Genomic DNA, 18,558 nt, shown 5'->3' with positions numbered 1-18,558 from the left:
ATTTCAAAAGTTTTGTCACTAATATTGATAAAAGGGAGATATTGTTAGAGAGAATGCTCGGTTGAACCTCCACCTATTGATATAGAAAGTATGTAGTCAAATTTAGATGCCAAAACTATTTCTCGATTTATAACCTACTAAAGTTAGCTTCGGTCTAGATTATATTAGGTAGTAAATTCTTAGGTTCATCCAAGTTACTCGAGAAAATTAATGATTGAAGATTACATGAAAACTTCATCAAAGTTTAGTAAAAAAGATTGATTATTCTTTCAGACTGTTTTCCATTCTATCTATCTATCTATCTATCATAGAAAAATCAAATACTTGAGTAAATAATCGAATTGCAAAGATGGTTCTTTTCATAGACTAGACGTTTGGCTGAAGTTTAGTGAAGTTTCGGTGTCAAGTTCATGTTTGCTTCTTTCTCGAAACTAACATCAAGTAAATATTCTCTGATGAGTTTCGAAAGTATAGGTTCACAAATCTATTTAAGAAATTTATTTTAAGTTTAAAATTTATTTGCTGCAAGAGCTAAAAAATCAGAAAGAAACATACCAGATGATATTCATTTAGAGTTCTTTTACTTCCTTCTTTCCCATCGGCTAATGATCATTGTTTTCTGTCTCCTCGCTATAACTTTCTATTTCGGCTGTATCCATTAGTTTTGTATCAGTTTCTCCCAACGCTTTCAATGACACTAAGGTATTCTTGTGAGGAACTCCAATTTCAAAGTTTTGTTCTTCATTCACAAGTATTTTGGAAGATGAAGCTTTAGAAGCATATAGATAGACTTTTCTATCCCTATAAACGAAGCATAACAGCCCACCAGTATTTGTAAAGATGATTGGTTTTCCATTAATATTACTAAACTCTTTACTCCAAATCACATCATGATTACTTTCATTCTTCTTTAAAACCCATATGTCTGAACCTTCAGAATGACGATAGCATGCACATAAAAAACCGCTTACAACATGTAGCATAACAAAAAGCTGCATATTACAGGGTGGTGATGGAAGTTGTCGAAAATCTTCATCAATCAAATCAAAGGCAACAATAGTTTCTTTGTAGTTCACCCAATGAATAGCTCCATTCGCAAACTCACCAGGTTGATCAAAAGACATCAAATCATCATAGTCCATCTTTTTACCATTTCTACATACAATTACACTGCCAAGAGTGTATACCTGAACAATTCCATAATTTGGATCTCCCTCGTCTTTACAGATTCTAACAATTTTGTACTCATTGGTTGAAGGAATGTAACCAAATCCATTTAAAAAACCATATCCTTCATATTTTGGAAGGATAGTGTACTCCCTTGTGATGAAATTACAAATATAAGCAGGTTGCATAGAACAAATATCAAGGTATGCTAAGAAACAGAGTACGCCGTTACATGAACCAAGAAAGTGCAAATTATCAAACGGAGGTCTTAAATTGATCCTTGTTGTTCTAGTAAAACAGTTTAAATTTTCATCATACTCAGTATAGCAAAGAGGATGTTGTTCATCGTAGAAACGCCTACCAAGTAAGAAACTCAACTTACCATGAGCAGAATCTAGATCATTGAAATGATTCAAGTGCATCTTCGAAAAACATGTTGAACAAGATTTTTCCAGGGTTTAGATACCAATTTGCACTCTAGAATATATTCAGCTGGTACACGAGATAAAATTTCCAACGCAATCTCCCATGTGAGCATATCGAAGTTCCCCATTGAAACCAAGGAAAAGCGAGTTCAGAGTAGTAATAGCATAAATAAACGAAGAGAAAATTTAGGGTTTCGAACAGAAATGGGGGTTTGGTTGTGAAGAAATGATGCTGAGATACAATATGGTTCTTTGAAATCGATGTTTGGAAACCGAGTTTAAACATGGATAACTGGCTAGGGCGATGGCCGATATTTTGGCTTAGATGTTTTTTACTCGGTCAAAAAATTCATTAAAAAGCAAAAGAATGTAAGGGAACCATGCCATTCTACCTAGCCGCAACGGCCATCTAAAAAGACACGACCTAACGATAATAAACCTTGCCAGGCCATTCCATGGGTTGAATGAAATATGGCCTACCTTTATAAAACTTATAAACATTCTCAGCCAACAAACATGCTTGTTTGGCCAAGGTGTCTACTGAAAAATTAGCTTCTCTATAGCTACGAACATAGCGAATATTACTATAAAAATTCCTCGCTAACTTCCACTTCTGAACAAGCTGCCAGCGCAATTCACCATTTTGAAAAGCTTGAATACAACTCATTGAGTCTGATTGAACGCAAATATTCCTAACATTCCAAGTCTTGGCTAGTTAGAAACCATAAATAATAGCACACACTTCTGCATATTAATTAGTTTGCCAGCCAAGACTGTTGCATCGGCATCACGAAAAATCACACCAGCACCGGCTTGGCCTGGGTTACCAAAAGACGAACCATCACAACAAATCATAATTTCACCTTGATAGCGAGGAGACCAACTAATCTCAATAGGCGTGGAATTCTTACTTGATCTATGTTGCACCTTGAAGTAATTTAAGATGCGCAAATCCTCCATATTATTAAATACAAGAACGACCGGCACGCGCTTTCGCGCATGCTATTTTACCTAGCCGTGCAAACGTCACTAAAATAGGCCCGTATACTCAACTTAATCCTAGCCATCGACTTATAAATAATATTACGCATTGATCATAGCAATTCACCCTAGATATAAAACCCTAAACAATTTCTTCCCCATTGATTCTCTGGTCGTTTTCTTTACCTCTTCCCTTCTGCTGATACACCACTACCTACAACACCCACACCACACCACACCACCCCAAAATTAATACCTTCATCTACTTCTTTTAGTTTTCCCTCAATCGCAGCGACAATGATTCCTTGAATCACAACATCATCGTCATCTTCACAAAAATCACGGAAATTTGAGGTTTTTTTTAAATACAATTAATGTTTAATTTAAACAATTGAATTCAATAAGTACGTAACTTTTGTTGGTTCAGCAGATGATATTTTGAGCATTTTTAGTACTAAATGAAACATCGGGTTCATACAAATCAACTATCTCCAATGGAATCAACATACGGAGCCGATTGATTTACAGAGGCATTTCAAGAGAGCGGCGGAGAACTTGTTTCCACGACTTAGGCGATCCAAAAAGTCGTAAATTACTATTATGCCCCTATTGTAATTTATATAAATGCACATTCTAAATTATATGTACAGGGGTAAATGAGTAATATATATAATTTACTACTCTAATTACTTTTATGCCCTCATCAATTTATATAAACTGTGTGTATTAAATTTTAAAACAAGGGTAAAATGGGCACAAAAATTTGCAGCGGGTTCATATAAATCAACTATCTCCAATGGAACCAACATACGGAGCCGATTGATTTAAGAGGCATTTCAAGAGAGCGGCGGAGAACTTGTTTCCACGACTTAGGTGATCTACAAACTCGTAAATTACTATTATGCTCCTATTGTAATTTATATAAATGCACATTCTAAATTATATGTACAGGGGTAAATGAGTAATATATATAATTTACTACTCTAATTACTTTTATGCCCTCATCAATTTATATAAACTGTGTATTAAATTTTGAAGCAGGGGTAAAATGGGCACAAAAATTTGCAGCTTCAACTAAGGGTAGTTGGCTTTATATAATAGAATAGATGTGGCCCTCCATTCTAATAGAGTTATCATGGATTACCTGATAAATTTTTCCTTTGAAACCAAGCTAATTAAGTGCAGTATCTTCGTAAAAAGCTTTATTGCGCAACTTCCATAATTTCGTGACAATTGCGAGATTCGCAACTAGCCACAAGTCTTTTATCATCATGTTATTCCGTTTTACATCCTTATAAGAGGCCACCAGATCTTTGTTTGGTTGCAGATTAAAAATTCCAGCCACCCATGCCCAAATTTGCTTAGCAACTCTGCAATGCCAAGTAATATGGTTGATAGTATCGCAACTCTTCTTGCATACTGCACTCATAGTAGGCATGCTCCTACCAGTCTTCTTAATTACATTATCTTCATTTTTGAAGGATTCCCTCGTCCGTATTTTCCAATATTGTACACCCAAAGTAGAATGCACAACCGATCGAGTAAAAAGATCAGCACTCGGCTGCACATCGAAAGACGTTCTAATAGCAGCCTTTGCAGACTTGACTGAAAAATGCCTTTACAAATCCCATATTTTATAATCCTTACCACCAGCAATAATTGGTAAATTGGCAACATCAATGTTGCACCTCAACATCAAATCACGGGTTCGTGGTGGAACCACCCAATTCACATTCACAATAAGATCACTTACCTTGGACTTAATATCATTTATCCCCAAAGAATTAATTCTAAGTCTCTTTGCAATCGAAAAATCACTATACCAATTATCAAAAAAACAAGGAAGTGTTAGCACCATCACCAATAATTGAGCGTATATGCCGTTGCACAAATTTATAAATCCATCTTATTCTAGGGAAAACCGTGGAACCCAACTTATAATCAATCCAGTTTCCATTTTCTTTGAAGTATTTGGCCTTCAAAAATTTCACCCAGATCTTGTCAGAGTCACGGATAGTAACCAATGACTTCATAAGCATTGCCTTGTTCATAACAGACAATATCTTAATACCTAGGCCACATTCTATTCTTGGAAATCACAAACTATCATAAAGCACAGTAAAATACTAGCGTTTTTCAGCATCGCCAGACCAAAGAAAATTTCTAATGGCCCTTCCAACCTGTTCAATCATCGTCATAGTCCATTTGTAAACATCCATAGAGTGAATAACATAACTATAAATCACATAAAGAATCAACACCAATCTAGCTTGAAAATATAAAATCTCACCCTTCCAGCCAGCTAGTTTATCCATAATCTTCTCAACCACATGTCTAATATATATGTGGCGCACTATGCCGGGCTTCATTTGAATTACCAAGTATCTATCCGGAAATAAATCTCCACCCATGCCTAAAAAATTAGAGATAGCAATAGCACGTGAACTAGTGCCACCTCCATAATAAAATTTGCTTTTGGTACGGTTCACGTATTGGCCATAGGCCCATTGATACATACCAAGCATATCCATCATATTATGCAGGCTATGCCAATTTCCTTTGCAGAAAATAAGGATGTCATCTGCAAAGAGAAGGTGCATAGGCGCCACACCCTTCTTGCTGACCATAGTATGCATGATTTTTAGCAAACAATTTATATATATTACGACTTAAAATGTCTTCAATAAGAACAAAAATCAAAGGTGAAAGAGGGTCACCTTGTCGCAAACCTCTAGTAATACTAAAGAAACCTTCAGGGCTGCCATTGATCATAATAGAAATCCGAGCCGATTGAAGAAATTAAGAATCCAAGAGCACCAATCCTCGGAGAATCCATATTTACGAAAAACCTCAGCAAAAAATTCCCAACTTACCGTATCAAAAGCCTGTGGAATGTCCAATTTAAGTCCAACATTCCCATGTTTTCTTATCACATATCAATCTCATTGATTAGCTCAGACGCCAAACGAATATTTTCATGAATGTTTCTTCCCTTCATAAACGCAACTTGCTCTTCAGAAATCAGCTAATTCAGCATCGTACCAAGTCTGGTAGACAAAAACTTAGTGATGATCTTGAAGAAAAAATTACTCAGTTCAATAGGCCTATAATCCTCAATTGCATCCGATGCATTATTTTTTGGAATGAGCACAATAAAAGTAGAATTAATACCATTAGGAATTTTCCTCATCGTCCAACAATTTGTAATGTCATTAGTATTCCACCATTGTCTGTAAAAGATACCGTAAAAACCATCCGGACTAGGCGCAAAGTCATCTCCCAAGTCAAATACAACTGTTTTAATTTCCTTCAAAGTTGGCATGGCATCCATAAAAGTACTCTCGGCAACTAAGATACTTTTTGAGAAAGCGTGAGTCTAACAACCACACCCAATATTTCGTTCGGAAATCTGTATGGACTAACTCCAATATAATTCCAAGAGAATAAACTAGACAGTCAGATTCAATCAAGTAAATATATCAAGAGTTATATCACAATTTCTTAATACAATATACAAGCGAACAGATAAAGATCTGTGAGCCTGATTGATATGAGAAATAACTTGAATGGTACTCTTAGAGCATTGCTCGGTCGAACTCGCATGTGTTGCTATCTCAAGCATGTTTGTCAATGTTAGTTATCAAAACTATAAGTCTTGATTTCTAGTCTATTATAGCTAAGTGTCGGACTAGGATAGAAAGTGTAGTTGATCTCAAGGACTTCATGGCGATTCATCATACAAGTAGAAGAAATACTCAAGGAACCGGTGGAACTTCTCGACAAAAAGGTATGTGAAGACTTGAACTTATCTATCACTCAAAAGTCTATCTACTCTATCTCCTACTCTTTGAGACAAGAAGTCGTATGCTATATATATAGACTTGGATTATACACATTTGGTATTTCGAGCCGAGTATACCTCGCCTATCTATATCTCGAAATATGTGTTGGTAAGCTTTTCTCTTCGATCAAGTTTATCTTTACCATGTGACGAAAGTCATGATATGTTTCAATCATCTTGAAAATTGCTTTGACGAGAAATGGTGTAACAACTATATAACGTCCTCTAAGAATGTTTCAATGATTGAAATGAGAGTTTAGATTACATACCGAATGGTGGACATAAGCATTGTTGTGGAAACACATTTATGTATAAGTCTTATTCCTTGAACCAAAGTTTGCGAACTTTGTTGATCAAGAGAACCGGAAGAATGGCGTGAGCCAAGTCCGCGAACTCAGTCTGCAAACTACCGAAGTTCTCAAACCCGATAATTTCTACTGGAGTTGAAAAGCTACTTGCGTGAAGCTAAGTCCGCAAACTCAGTCCGCGAACCCAGTCCGCGAACCGACGAAGTTCTCATACCTAAGAATTTATGTTGGAGTTTGTAAACTCTGCCCGACAACTTAAGTCCGCGAACCTAGTCTGCGAACTTGAGAAGGTTATATATCTGAAGATGATTTATGAACTTAAACTCAAAAAGACTAAGGAATGCAGTTTGAAAACCGTGGCTATAAAAGTTCATGAACCGATTCAAGTGAATCAAATCATCTTGGCTTCAGTTGTGTCTTGTGTAGTACATAAGATTTCCTTGCAATCGAACAACTCTCTAACTAGTTCATTTGAAGTCATTTGAACTAGTTATGGTGAAGAAGAACTTGGTTGATATGAAATGATCATATGGATAACCTTTTAGTTAACTATTGTTGAACCAAAAAGTACATACGTTTGGTACGGTTAACAAACCTAGAAGTGTGCATTGTCAAGTATGTGTAACAAGCTAAGTTTTCGATCTAACGGTTGAGAAATATTAGCTTGAATCTAAATCAGGTTTTCATCTAACGGTGAATATTGAATGCATTTTTACTAAGCTAACATTGATTGCAAACCCTGATTTGAAAGACTATATAAAGGAGACATCTAGTATTGTGCAAAAATAATCCCCACACCTCACGTGTGATACTAGTTTGCATACTAGAGTCGATTCTCCTTTAACCTTTGGTTTTCTTCTTCTAAAACTAGGTTAACGACTTAAAGACTTCATTGGGATTGTGAAGCCAGACCAATACTATTTTTATCGTAGTTGTGTGATCTGATCTAGCATCTTCTACCGTACAAGTACAATCAGATTGATTGGCTTGAGATTGATATCTCTGATAGGCAAGATATAAAAAGTAATCACAAACATCTTCGTCTCATTGTTTGTGATTCCGAAACATATTGTTTCGCTACCATACGATTAAGATTGTTGTGAGGTGATTGATAACTCTAGGCTGTTCTTCGGGAATATAAGACCGGTTTATCAATTGGTTCCTGTTCACCTTGATTATTATCAAAAGACGGAACAAAACCTTTAGGGTTTATCTGTGGGAGACAAATTGATCCTTTGATAAACTTGTCTGTGGGAGACAGATTTGTTTATTGTTAAAGCCTGCGATTTTGGGTCGTAGCCACTCTTAGTTGTGGGTGAGATCAGCTAAGGGAATCAAGTGCGCAGTATCCTGCTGGGATCAGAGGCGTAGGAGCATAACTGTACCTTGGATCACTGGAAGATTGATTGGGGTTCAACTACAGTCCAGTCCAAAGTTAGCTTGGATTAGGCTAGTGTCTGTAGCGGCTTAATACATCGTGTGTTCAATCTGGATTAGGTCCCGGGTTTTTTCTGCATTTGCGGTTTCCTCGTTAACAAAATTTCTGGTGTCTGTGTTATTTCAATTACCGCATTATATTGTTTTATCTTTATAATTGAAATAATACAGGTTGTGCGTTAGATCATCAATTAGAGTAATACAACCTTTGGTTGTTGGTTGTCATTGATTGATCCTTGGATATTGGTCTTTGGTACCATCCAAGTTATTCCTTGCATTTGATTAGAACTCGCAGTTCCTGCTTGAGTAAATCAAATCAAGAAGAGAGATATAAACTCGTTGATATACTTTTAATTGATCGAGTCTTGTTGATTCTTTTAAAAGTATATTCGAGTTAGTCCATACAGATTTCTAAGCGAAATATTGGGTGGTGTTTTTAGACCCCCGCTTTTTCAATTGGTATCAGAGCAGGAAAACACATTCAAGACCTTACACGTCTGTGTTTGTAGCGATCTGACTCTATGGACAAGAGTATTATCTTTGATAAACGCTTTACCGGAAATAAAGGTTCTATCTCGTATAACTCTATTAAAGAGAAGGGTTCTACAATCAAATATAGATGAACCTTCTGTATTGACGAGACAGACTAACACTGACATGTGTACTTCGGATTACCCTTCAAATGTGAGCCTCTCCATTAATGAACGAGATTCAGCTGAAGAAAATGAGTTGATTCTGAATCTTGTTAGAATCCAAGATGATAGATTCAATAGGTTGAAGCACCATGTCAATGTTATACTTGGTGTAATAAGAGATTGCAAACCCAAAGAAAATTATGAAGTTCATTCTTCGTGTACGTCTCTTGAAGCTAGCCTCAGAAGAGATGCCTTGGAAATTGACCATCGCTTGAGTAAGCTCTATATTAAAGGATGCTCAAAGCAATCTAATATGCCAAGTACTTCTGGCACAACTAAATATGGTTCATGCTCAGAAGTAAAAACGGAAGCCCCTTATAGTAAAACGTATGTGCCTAAAGTCACCAACACTCAAGGATGGTGCACATCAAATGAAGGGAATAAATCTTCTAACGATGATATTAAGATTGTACTATCTAATCATTCCGATGATCAGAAAGTATGTCTTGTCTGTGAGACAAAGAGTTCTGTTAAACGGAAGGGAACCTCTAGATTGAAGAAACTCCTTGGTTCAACTTCAATATACCTTAGATTTAATTCTTAAAGGTGTAACTGACATTCGTATGACTAAACCAATTGGTTTTTGTACCTACACTGTGTATGTTACCAGGAAAGTCAGTTCAATGATCCTTGGTGCGGTTTGGCGTAGCCAAAACTAGGGTTTTGGGCCAAAGGTTACCATGCATTGTTTGGCGACCTTGGACGGCTAAGATTTTCATCTAATATGGAAGGATGGCCGTTGATCATCGCACACCTTCGTTTTGCTAACCGCATAGGGAAGGCCGGCATGGTATAGCGCGGCAAGGTGGTTGGCATGCCATTGGCACATGTGGCATGGCATGCCTTGGCGAGGTTTGGCGTAGCCAAAACTACGGTTTTGGGCCAAAGGTTACCACGCGTTGTTTGGCGACCTTGGATGGCTAAGATTTGCATCTAAGATGGAAGGGTGGTCGTTGATCATCTCACGCCTTCATTTTGGTAGCCAAATATGGAAGTCCAGCATGGTATGGCGCGGCAAGGTGGTTGGCATGCCATTGGCACATGTGGCATGGCATGCCTTGGTGGGGTTTGGCGTGGGTTTTGGGCTAAAGGTTACCATGCGTTGTTTGGCGACCTTGGACGGCTAAGATTTGCATTTAAGATGCAAGGGTGGTCGTTGATTAATGCACGCCTTCGTTTTGGTAGCCGCATCGGGAAGGCCGGCATGGTATGGTGCGGCAAGGTGGTTGGCATGCCATTGGCACATGTGGCATGGCATGCCTTGACGCGGTTTGGCGCGGCCAAAACTAGGGTTTTCGGCCAAAGGTTACCATGTGTTGTTTGGTGACCTTGGACGGCTAAGATTTGCATCTAAGGTGGAAGGGTGGTCGTTGATCATCGCACGCATTCGTTTTGGTATCCGCATAGGGAAGGCCGGCATGGTATGGAGCGGCAAGGTGGTTGGCATGCCATTGGAACATGTGGTGCGTCTGGCATGGTTGGAATGCCTTGGCGCGGAGGTGCGGCTGGCATGGCATGGCATGTCATTGGCGCAGTGGTGCGGCTGGCATGGTTGGAATGCCTTGGTACTGAGGTGCGGCTGGCACGGCATGCCATTGGCGCAGTGGGGCGGCTGGCATGGTTGGCATGCCTTGGCGCGGAGGTGCGGCTTGCATGGCATGCCATTGGCGCGGTGGTGCGGTTGGCATGCCTTGGCGCGGAGATGTGGCTGGCATGGTATGCCATTGGCACAGTGGTGCGGCTGGAATGGTTGGCATGCCTTGGCGTGGTGAAGTGGCTGGCATGGTCTTCCATTGGAATAGTGGTGCGGCTTGCATGGTTGGCATGCCTTGGCGCGGTAGCATGAGAATTAGGGTTTGGCATAGATGATGTCAGTCAGTGTTAAGGGTTCTGTCGTGGATCATGACCCATGTAAAAAAAAAAGGGTACCCCGGTAATTCTTACGTTGGCATGCTGATTTATTCAATAAATATGATAATGGTCATAGTGACGTCATGTCAGATGTACAATTTTACGATTTTGACCCTAAGCTAAAAATCACCATCAACATTAAGTCCCCTGCTTAGCTCGGAACAGGAGCATTGTTACGAGGTAAGCATAACATGGTGACAGGCGAGGACAAAAATCGAAATGACAAGTCGTGAAAAGATGGTTTGGAAGGTACGACTAACCTTTTTCGAGAGGTAAGGAGAGTTCATGATCCTCGTGGTTGGCGGCCTTGCATAGATTCTATTTATGGTGTAGACCGTGAAGTGGTGAGATGAAGATCGTCGGCTTAGTCTGGCCATGTATCACCTTGGCTGGGTTAGGAAACATCGAGACGCTGGCTTGGCGAGTTGTTGGTGTTGGTGCGGTTTGGAAGGGGGTCGCAGGCATTGCGTTGGCTTGGGCTCGGTACGGCGCAAGTGTGGGAATGGGCTTGGTTGATGGCTTGGCGTGGAAAGCATGACGTGGACGGTGGTACAAGGTGTGCGCGGACGGCTTGGCATGGTGGGGCCAAGGCATGGCACGGTTCTGGCAAGGAAAGCATGACGCAGACGGTGGTGCAAGGCATGACGCGGTTTGGTAAGGCAAGCATGGCCCCGACGGCTTGGCACGGTGGTGGATTTTCTTTGCGGGCATGGTTGCCTACTTTTCTTATTTGACTCACATAGGAAGTCCTTTCCTTATTCAAAACCATGCAAGTGTTATTCCCGTAGGAAGGGAGCGTTATTCCTTCTCTTCATGTCACCTTGTCGGTTTTGTTTTTTCAAGTCTCGGTGCTGGCGGCAGAGAAGTAACAACGTGGGAAAGCGTGTCTTAAACATGTACTTCCATGTTTTTTCACCAAACCCTAATTCACCTCACGTCCAGGCATTTCCTCATGTTCGCTGGTAGAAAACAATTTCATTAGAATCTGATGTCACGCCTCAATCCGCGGCTAGTAGGAGGCTTTCCTTTTCGTGACCTCATCGCTTTGCTGGATATAAGAGATGATCTTGAATCCTTCATTCGCACAGGTTGTCCTGAAGTCGTGTCTATCCTCTATACTTTCTCTGGTTTTGTAGCGCATAATGGGATCTTCCAGTGACAGACGTGCCTCCAACTCTTTGGGGATATACTTTCGAATCGGCGAAAACCAGTCTTCTTCTCATGGAGGGGCGTTGAATAGAATTGAATCTCTTTTCCGTGAAGATGGAGAAATTATTCGGGACATATATTTGGAGGAAGAACGAGAAGGCGGTGAAGCATCCCAGTGCGTTGGGAGGCTTTGTTGCAACAAAACCTCTTCACAGCCCACTGTTAGGGCGGGACAGTTTGCTTCTCAGTTGAAACGGCGAAAGACCGAGTTTGTGAAATTTTTAGGGGAAAATCAACGTAGCTCCCATGTCCAGGACGGTGTCATAACCCTTGGTTCTGATGTAAATGAATAGGGAAATTCTCCTCGAAAGGTCGCTGAGAAGACTTCCGAGGAAGATGATGATGATGCGGTCGATGAAACTGAAACAACTTTCGGAGCAGACGACGAAACTGTTGTCTGTGACATTGGGGAAGTCGTGGTGGCATATGCTGGGTCGGTTGCCGAGGCGGATGTCGGTAAAGAGACGGATGTTGTTGCTGCTGAGACGACTTCCGGGTGGGATGTTGAGGCTTCTATTGTTGATGTGGCTTCCGGATGGAATCTTCGCTGCCCGAAAGACTGTTGGGAAAAGTGTTTGAAAGAGATCTGACCGAGGCATTGACGATTTGCGCATTAACTCTCAATGACTAGATTCTCCCTTTTTATTGTTTCTATTCGTCGCGTAGTTGTCCTGATGTTTTGCAGACTTTTTTTTTTTTTACCTTCCTTGTATTCGTGGCGAAGTTGGGGTTTCTTCAATTACCATCCCGCTTGAGGTTTCTATCTTTGAATAAAACTTCTCATTTTCAAAGACCCAAGTCTTCTATTAGAATGGGTTGATGTTTCTGGTTGTGATTGGATGGTTAATGGCTTCTCCATGATTTGGGATTTATTTGGTGTATGTTTTTTTTCTTGAGATTCGGAAAACTCATTCGGAAAGAAAGGTATGCTTTTGAATAAAAACGAAACCCTAATGAAGAATACAAACGGTGCATTCATCTCGGGGAAATACAAATATCAAGTGGAAGGGTAAATTGCTGAAGAAAATACTAAATGGAGACTGCTGGAAGAGAGTAGTACATCGTTTTAGGGATTAAAGGGTTTGAGACATCGTGAGTGAATTATCACACCTCCCAGCTTGTCTGTGTTGATGAGCTTGCAGTAACCCCCAGAAGGACGTATGCCACCATATATGGCTCGTTTTTGTTTTCCTTGGGTGAATCGGTCCGAACAGGTATCTTCACCGTCATCTTCCCGACTTGAACGAGTTCGCTTTGACCATCATATCTCCGATTTGAAACGAGATCGGGTGTTGTGTAACCGCTTGAATCCTGGTCTCGTTGGTTTCAATTGTAGCTTCCAAATTCTTTGTAAAGCGTTTGAATGGACCAGCTCCCCACTCACATCTCTTTACAGCGTCCGCGCCGGTAATCGCGCTGAGTCCCCATGACGAAATAGGAGAAGAAATGACTGGTTGTAGAGAAGATCGTTCAGCAAAACTTACTTGCGTTTGGAACCTATGAGTTAGCGCTAACGGGTCTTCTCCAGGTGACCGAGTTCCATCGGTAGCTCGTCGATGCGGAAGCAGGTGGGACGCTTTGTTGGATATTCTTTCGGGCGTTGACATCGGTAGAGGGGATGTTCCCAATTTCGTCTTGTTTTCGAGTACCCACAAGTGCCCCAATATCATGTCGTAACCTAGTTCTTTGACAATGTGGAATATGTTATGCGTTATAGCGTCTCCCATCCTGATCTCGAGGTTAATGTAGCCGTACGCGTTCAAGGCTTCTCCTCACGGTATCTCAATCATGGATGGGGAATGGGTAGCCTCTTGTTTCGTAAATCCCGCAGCTTTTAGAATCTTGAAGGTAACAATGTTGAAGTCAGATGCCGCGTCGATTAGCGTGTCGTCAAATTCAATACCTCTTAAATAGGACGTGGTCAGCAGTCCCCAGTTGTCTTTTTCGATTCCGCTTCCTGAGAGAGATTGGGCTCTTGGCATGGCTTCCGTAGTGGGAAAAAATCGTTTTCCCGACACGATACAATTGAGAGCCGTGAAGATATCTTGGCGTTGTACCTTGGAAAGGTAGAGAATTTCGCATACGTGCTACATCATGGATCGTACAGTCTCGTGCACGGAGTCCCCAGAGACTCCACAATTCCTCACCGGAAGTGGGTCTCGATGTACTCCCTCGTTTCCTAGATGAAGTTCCCCTGCATTTATCTTTTCTTTGAAAATATGTTTTAGTCTGTTGTAATCATTGGTTGGGTGATGAAAAAATCTGTGGTAGTGGCAGTATTTGGGGTTTGCCATCTCGGCCTCAGTAGGTGAATGTCTGGGAGATGGTATTCTGATAACATCATCTTGAATCCATGCTTCTAATAGATCGATCACCTCCTCAATGGGAAACGGGAAATCCATGGAATTTCCTTCAGCTTCGTGATGACGCATGGGAGATTTAGCGGTGACCTTCCATGGTGGAGTTGCTCGTCGTGCTGGTGCTTCGTGTTTAGGCTGCTGGTCTACGGCCGGGGCCTTCCTTTTTCCTACCTCGTTTACTACTCTCACAGAGGAGGGACCAGCATTATACCGCTTGTTGATGAGACGTCTATTCCCGCGAGTTTCGCGTACGTCTTCGGCTCTGGTTGGTCTAGCTCTTTCTAATAATGCTGGTGTTGTCGTTGCTGATCGCCTGGCAGCTTCATGGAGCTTAGAGAATGTCTGGAAACGCAGGTTCTCTAGCAAGGTGTGGTAAATGGGATCCATATCGTTGATGCATGAATTCACCAGATGTTGTTCGGTCACGTTTGGGTCATGACAGTCTAGTGCTTAAACCCTGAATCTCTTGACAAAATCATTTGGATGTTCGTTGTCCCGTTGGTACATCCTTCCTAGGTCCGAGAAGGTAACTTGTTCATACACAAAGAAGTAATTTTTGTAAAATGTGGAAACCATGCCACCCCAGTTTGGGATGTTGTTTGGCGCGATGTTGTTGTACCATGTGTATGCTCTTCCGGTAAGCGATTTCGAAAACTCCCTCAAATGAAGAACGTGATTGTATTCATGTTCTCCTAGGGACTCCAAGAATCGAAATACATGCTCACGTGCATTGCTGGTGCCATCGTACAAGGTGAATTGAGGAGATGAGTATCCTCTTGGAAGAGGAATTCTTTGTATTTCAGGTGGTAAGGAGGTTGATGCTGATGCATGTCTATTTCATCATTCTTGATTCGATTCCGGAGAAGTTGCTCCAGATCCTCTCGTGTAACAAAATTGGACGACTGATTTCTTTCCAATGGGGTTCTGGCATGAATCTCCTCGTCCGCGGAGATGCGTTCCGTCGAGGTGCTGGCGCCAGGGGTGTTGGAGGTGTCTCTCATTGGATATGGAGGGCGTGACTCCTGCGGAAGCCGTTCTGTCAGGGCTTTGAAAAAAAAGTACTTCTTTCTGTGTCGAGACCATGTCCGTCTGGGCACTAGCGAGAACTTCCTGTCGTTCCATCAAATCTACGATGGTGATATAGGGTCGGCTTCCTCTGGTTCCTCCGGTTTCTCGTCCCGTTGGTGGGGTAATCAAAGTCTTAGTGGCGGTTGGAGGCGCCATGCTTGACGAAGTGTTAGGAGCGGTAGCGGCAGCTCTGGCCCTGGTGATTGGCGGCGTAACGCCTGAAGGAGCGCTCTCAGTACTGCCAGGATTAGAAATTTGCGCAGGAACATTAGAGGCGGCAGCGGCTCTGGCCCTGGTGATTGGTGGTGTTACACCTGAAGGAGTGCTTTCGGTGCTGCTGGGGTCAGTAAGCGGCGTAGTGATGCCATTGGAAGTAGCGTTAACACCAGGGACAGATTCTGCGTTGGTGTTCTCGGCGGATGATCCGGATCTAAGTTCCACCATGTTGGAGTTGGATGTGAAAGGTGATATCGGAAATTTGGAAGTTGATATTGCAACCGAGAGATTGATCTCCCACTGTGGTTGCCAATTGTTTGAGGGTGAAAACGATTTCTGCTGATTTTGGTAATTTCGGGTGTGTGGGCGAGAAACGATTTTAAGCCCTAAACAATGTACTGCAAGGGAGTACTTTAGATTCGAGAGATCAATCTGTACAAATCCGGCCTAAACCAAGAAATGGCCGTTCCAGACTTGCTTCGGTCACAAAGTGAAGGAGAAGGTTGGTTTTGGGGAGGGAAGCGAAGAGAGTGTTGAGACCAGAATGGTTGATTATGGAAGGGTAGTTGTTTCACGACTTGTATCAAAAAGAGGGAAGCTAACAGATGGAAAGCTAGAAAATATTTTCTGAGTGTTGTATCTAAGATGGAAGGTTACCATGCGTTGTTTATGAAAGGTTACCATGCGTTGTTTGGCGACCTTCGACGGCTAAGATTTGCATCTAAGATGGAAGAGTGGTCGTCGATCATCGCAAGCCTTCGTTTTGGTAGTCGCATAGGGAAGGCCGGCATGGTATGGCGCGGAAAGGTGGTTGGCATGCCATTGGCACATGTGGCATGGCATGCCTTGGCGCGGTTTGGCGTGGCCAAAACTAGGTTTTTGGGCCAAAGGTTACCATGCGTTGTTTGGCGACCTTGGACGGCTAGGATTGCATCTACGATGGAAGGGTGGCCATTGATCATCGCACGCCTTCGTTTTGATATCCGCATAGGGAAGTCCGGCATAATATGGCGCGGCGAGGTGGTTGGCATGCCATTGGCACATGTGGCATGGCATGCCTTGGCGCGGTTTGGCGTGGCATGCCTTGGCGCGGTTTGGCGTGGCTAAAACTAGGGTTTTGGGCCAAAGGTTACCATGTGTTGTTTGGCGATCTTGGATGGCTAAGATTTGCATCTAAGATGGAAGGGTGGTCGTTGATCATCGCACACCTTCGTTTTGGTAGCCGCATAGGGAAGGCCGGCATGGTATGGCGCGACAAGGTGGTTGGCATGCCATTGGCACATGTGGTACGGCTGGCATTGTTGGCATTCCTTGGCGCGGAGGTGTGGCTGGCATGGTTGGCATGCCTTGGCACGGAGATGTGGCTGACATGGTATGCCATTGGCACAGTGGTGCGGCTGGCATGGTTGGCATGCCTTGGCGCGGAGATGTGGCTGGCATGGTCTGCCATTGGCACAGTGGTGCGGCTGGCATGCCTTGGCGCGGTAGCATGAGAATTAGGGTTTGGTATAGATGATGTCAATCAGTGTTAAGGGTTCTGCCGTGGAACATGACCCATGTAAAAACAAAAAGGGTACCCCGGTAATTCTTACGTAGGAATGCTGATTGATTCAAAAAATGTGCTACTGGTCATAGTGACGTCATGTCAGATGTATAATTTTACGATTTTGACCCTAAGCTAAAAACCACCATCAACAACTGTATAACAATGATCGAGATCGATGCTTTCTCATTGTTATAGCTACGGATCTTCAACAGCGGTGATGCTAAACTTACAACCTCTGGGATCATTGTAGTACTTGGAAGTGACGGAGATTTCGAGGAATGTTGAAGATTAGACATGTGGAATAGGAGCTACTAAAGTTTCTTTATCTTTTTGTATTCCATATGTATTGATAGTTTTGTCACTAATATTGACAAAGGGAGAGATTGTTAGAGCATTGCTCGGTCGAACTCGCATGCGTTGTTATCTCAAGCATGTTTGTCAATCTTAGTGATCAAAACTATAAGTATTGATTTCTAGTCTATTATAGCTAAGTCTCGGACTAGGATTGAAAGTGTAGTTGAGCTCAAGGACTTCATGGCGATTCATCATACAAGTAGAAGAACTACTCAAGGAACCGGTGGAACTTCTCGACAAAAAGGTATGTGAAGACTTGAACTTATCTGTCACTCAAAAGTCTATCTACTCTATATCCTACTCTTTGATACAAGAAGTCGTATGCTATATATATAGACTTGGATTATACACATTTGGTATTTCGATCCGAGTATACCTCGCCTATCTATATCTCGAAATATGTGTTGGTAAGCTTTTCGATTCAATCAAGTTTATCTTTACCATGTGACGAAAGTCATGATATGTTTCAATCATATTGAAAATTGCTTTGACGAGAAATGGTGTAACAACTTGTTTGAGGGTGAAATCGATTTCTGCTGATTTTGGTAATTTCGGGTGTGTGGGTGAGAAACGAGTTTAAACCTAAACAATGTACTACAAGGGAGTACTTTAGATTCGAGATATCAATCTGTACAAATCCATCCTGAACCAAGAAATAGTCGTTCCAGACTTGCTTCGGTCACAAAGTTAAGGAGAAGGGTTGGTTTTGGGGAGGGAAACGAAGAGAGTGTTGAGACCAGAATAGTTTATTCTGGAAAAGTAGCTGTTTCACGACTTGTATCAGAAAATGGGAAGCTAACAGGAAAGCTAGCAATTATTTTCTGCGTGTTGTATCCTCCTGACCTGAACCTGTTGTTCGGTGGAAATAGGTAAGACTTGTTTATACAAGTCGAAGTGAAACGTACTCTGGTCTCGTAAGAAATGGAAAACGGATGAGTAAATGGGAGGAGGTGGTAACCGGTAACGCATGGAATTGATGTTCCATAAAAGAAAGTGTTTCACCATTACTCCATGTATTTACTAACCGCCTCATCCTTATG

The 18,558-nt window shown here is 41.7% G+C and overlaps 1 protein-coding gene across 1 annotated transcript; it reads right to left on the bottom strand.

The window, feature by feature from the left end:
* Window positions 1-602: 602 nt before the first annotated feature.
* On the bottom strand, window positions 603-1,589 carry LOC113306207 (F-box protein At3g07870-like). Its single transcript, XM_026555170.1, has one exon. The coding sequence runs from the start codon at window positions 1,587-1,589 to the stop codon at window positions 603-605; it is 987 nt and encodes a 328-aa protein (XP_026410955.1).
* Between the last annotated feature and the right edge of the window lie 16,969 nt (window positions 1,590-18,558).

The sequence above is a fragment of the Papaver somniferum genome, chromosome 8, assembly GCF_003573695.1.
Source record: "Papaver somniferum cultivar HN1 chromosome 8, ASM357369v1, whole genome shotgun sequence".
NCBI classification, from domain to species: domain Eukaryota; kingdom Viridiplantae; phylum Streptophyta; class Magnoliopsida; order Ranunculales; family Papaveraceae; genus Papaver; species Papaver somniferum.
This window is presented reverse-complemented; position numbering and strand designations above follow the sequence as displayed.

What these genes read in the sequence shown, in the direction of transcription:
- LOC113306207 (XM_026555170.1), bottom strand. Translation starts at nt 1,589, where the DNA reads ATGCACTTGAATCATTTCAATGATCTAGATTCTGCTCATGGTAAGTTG.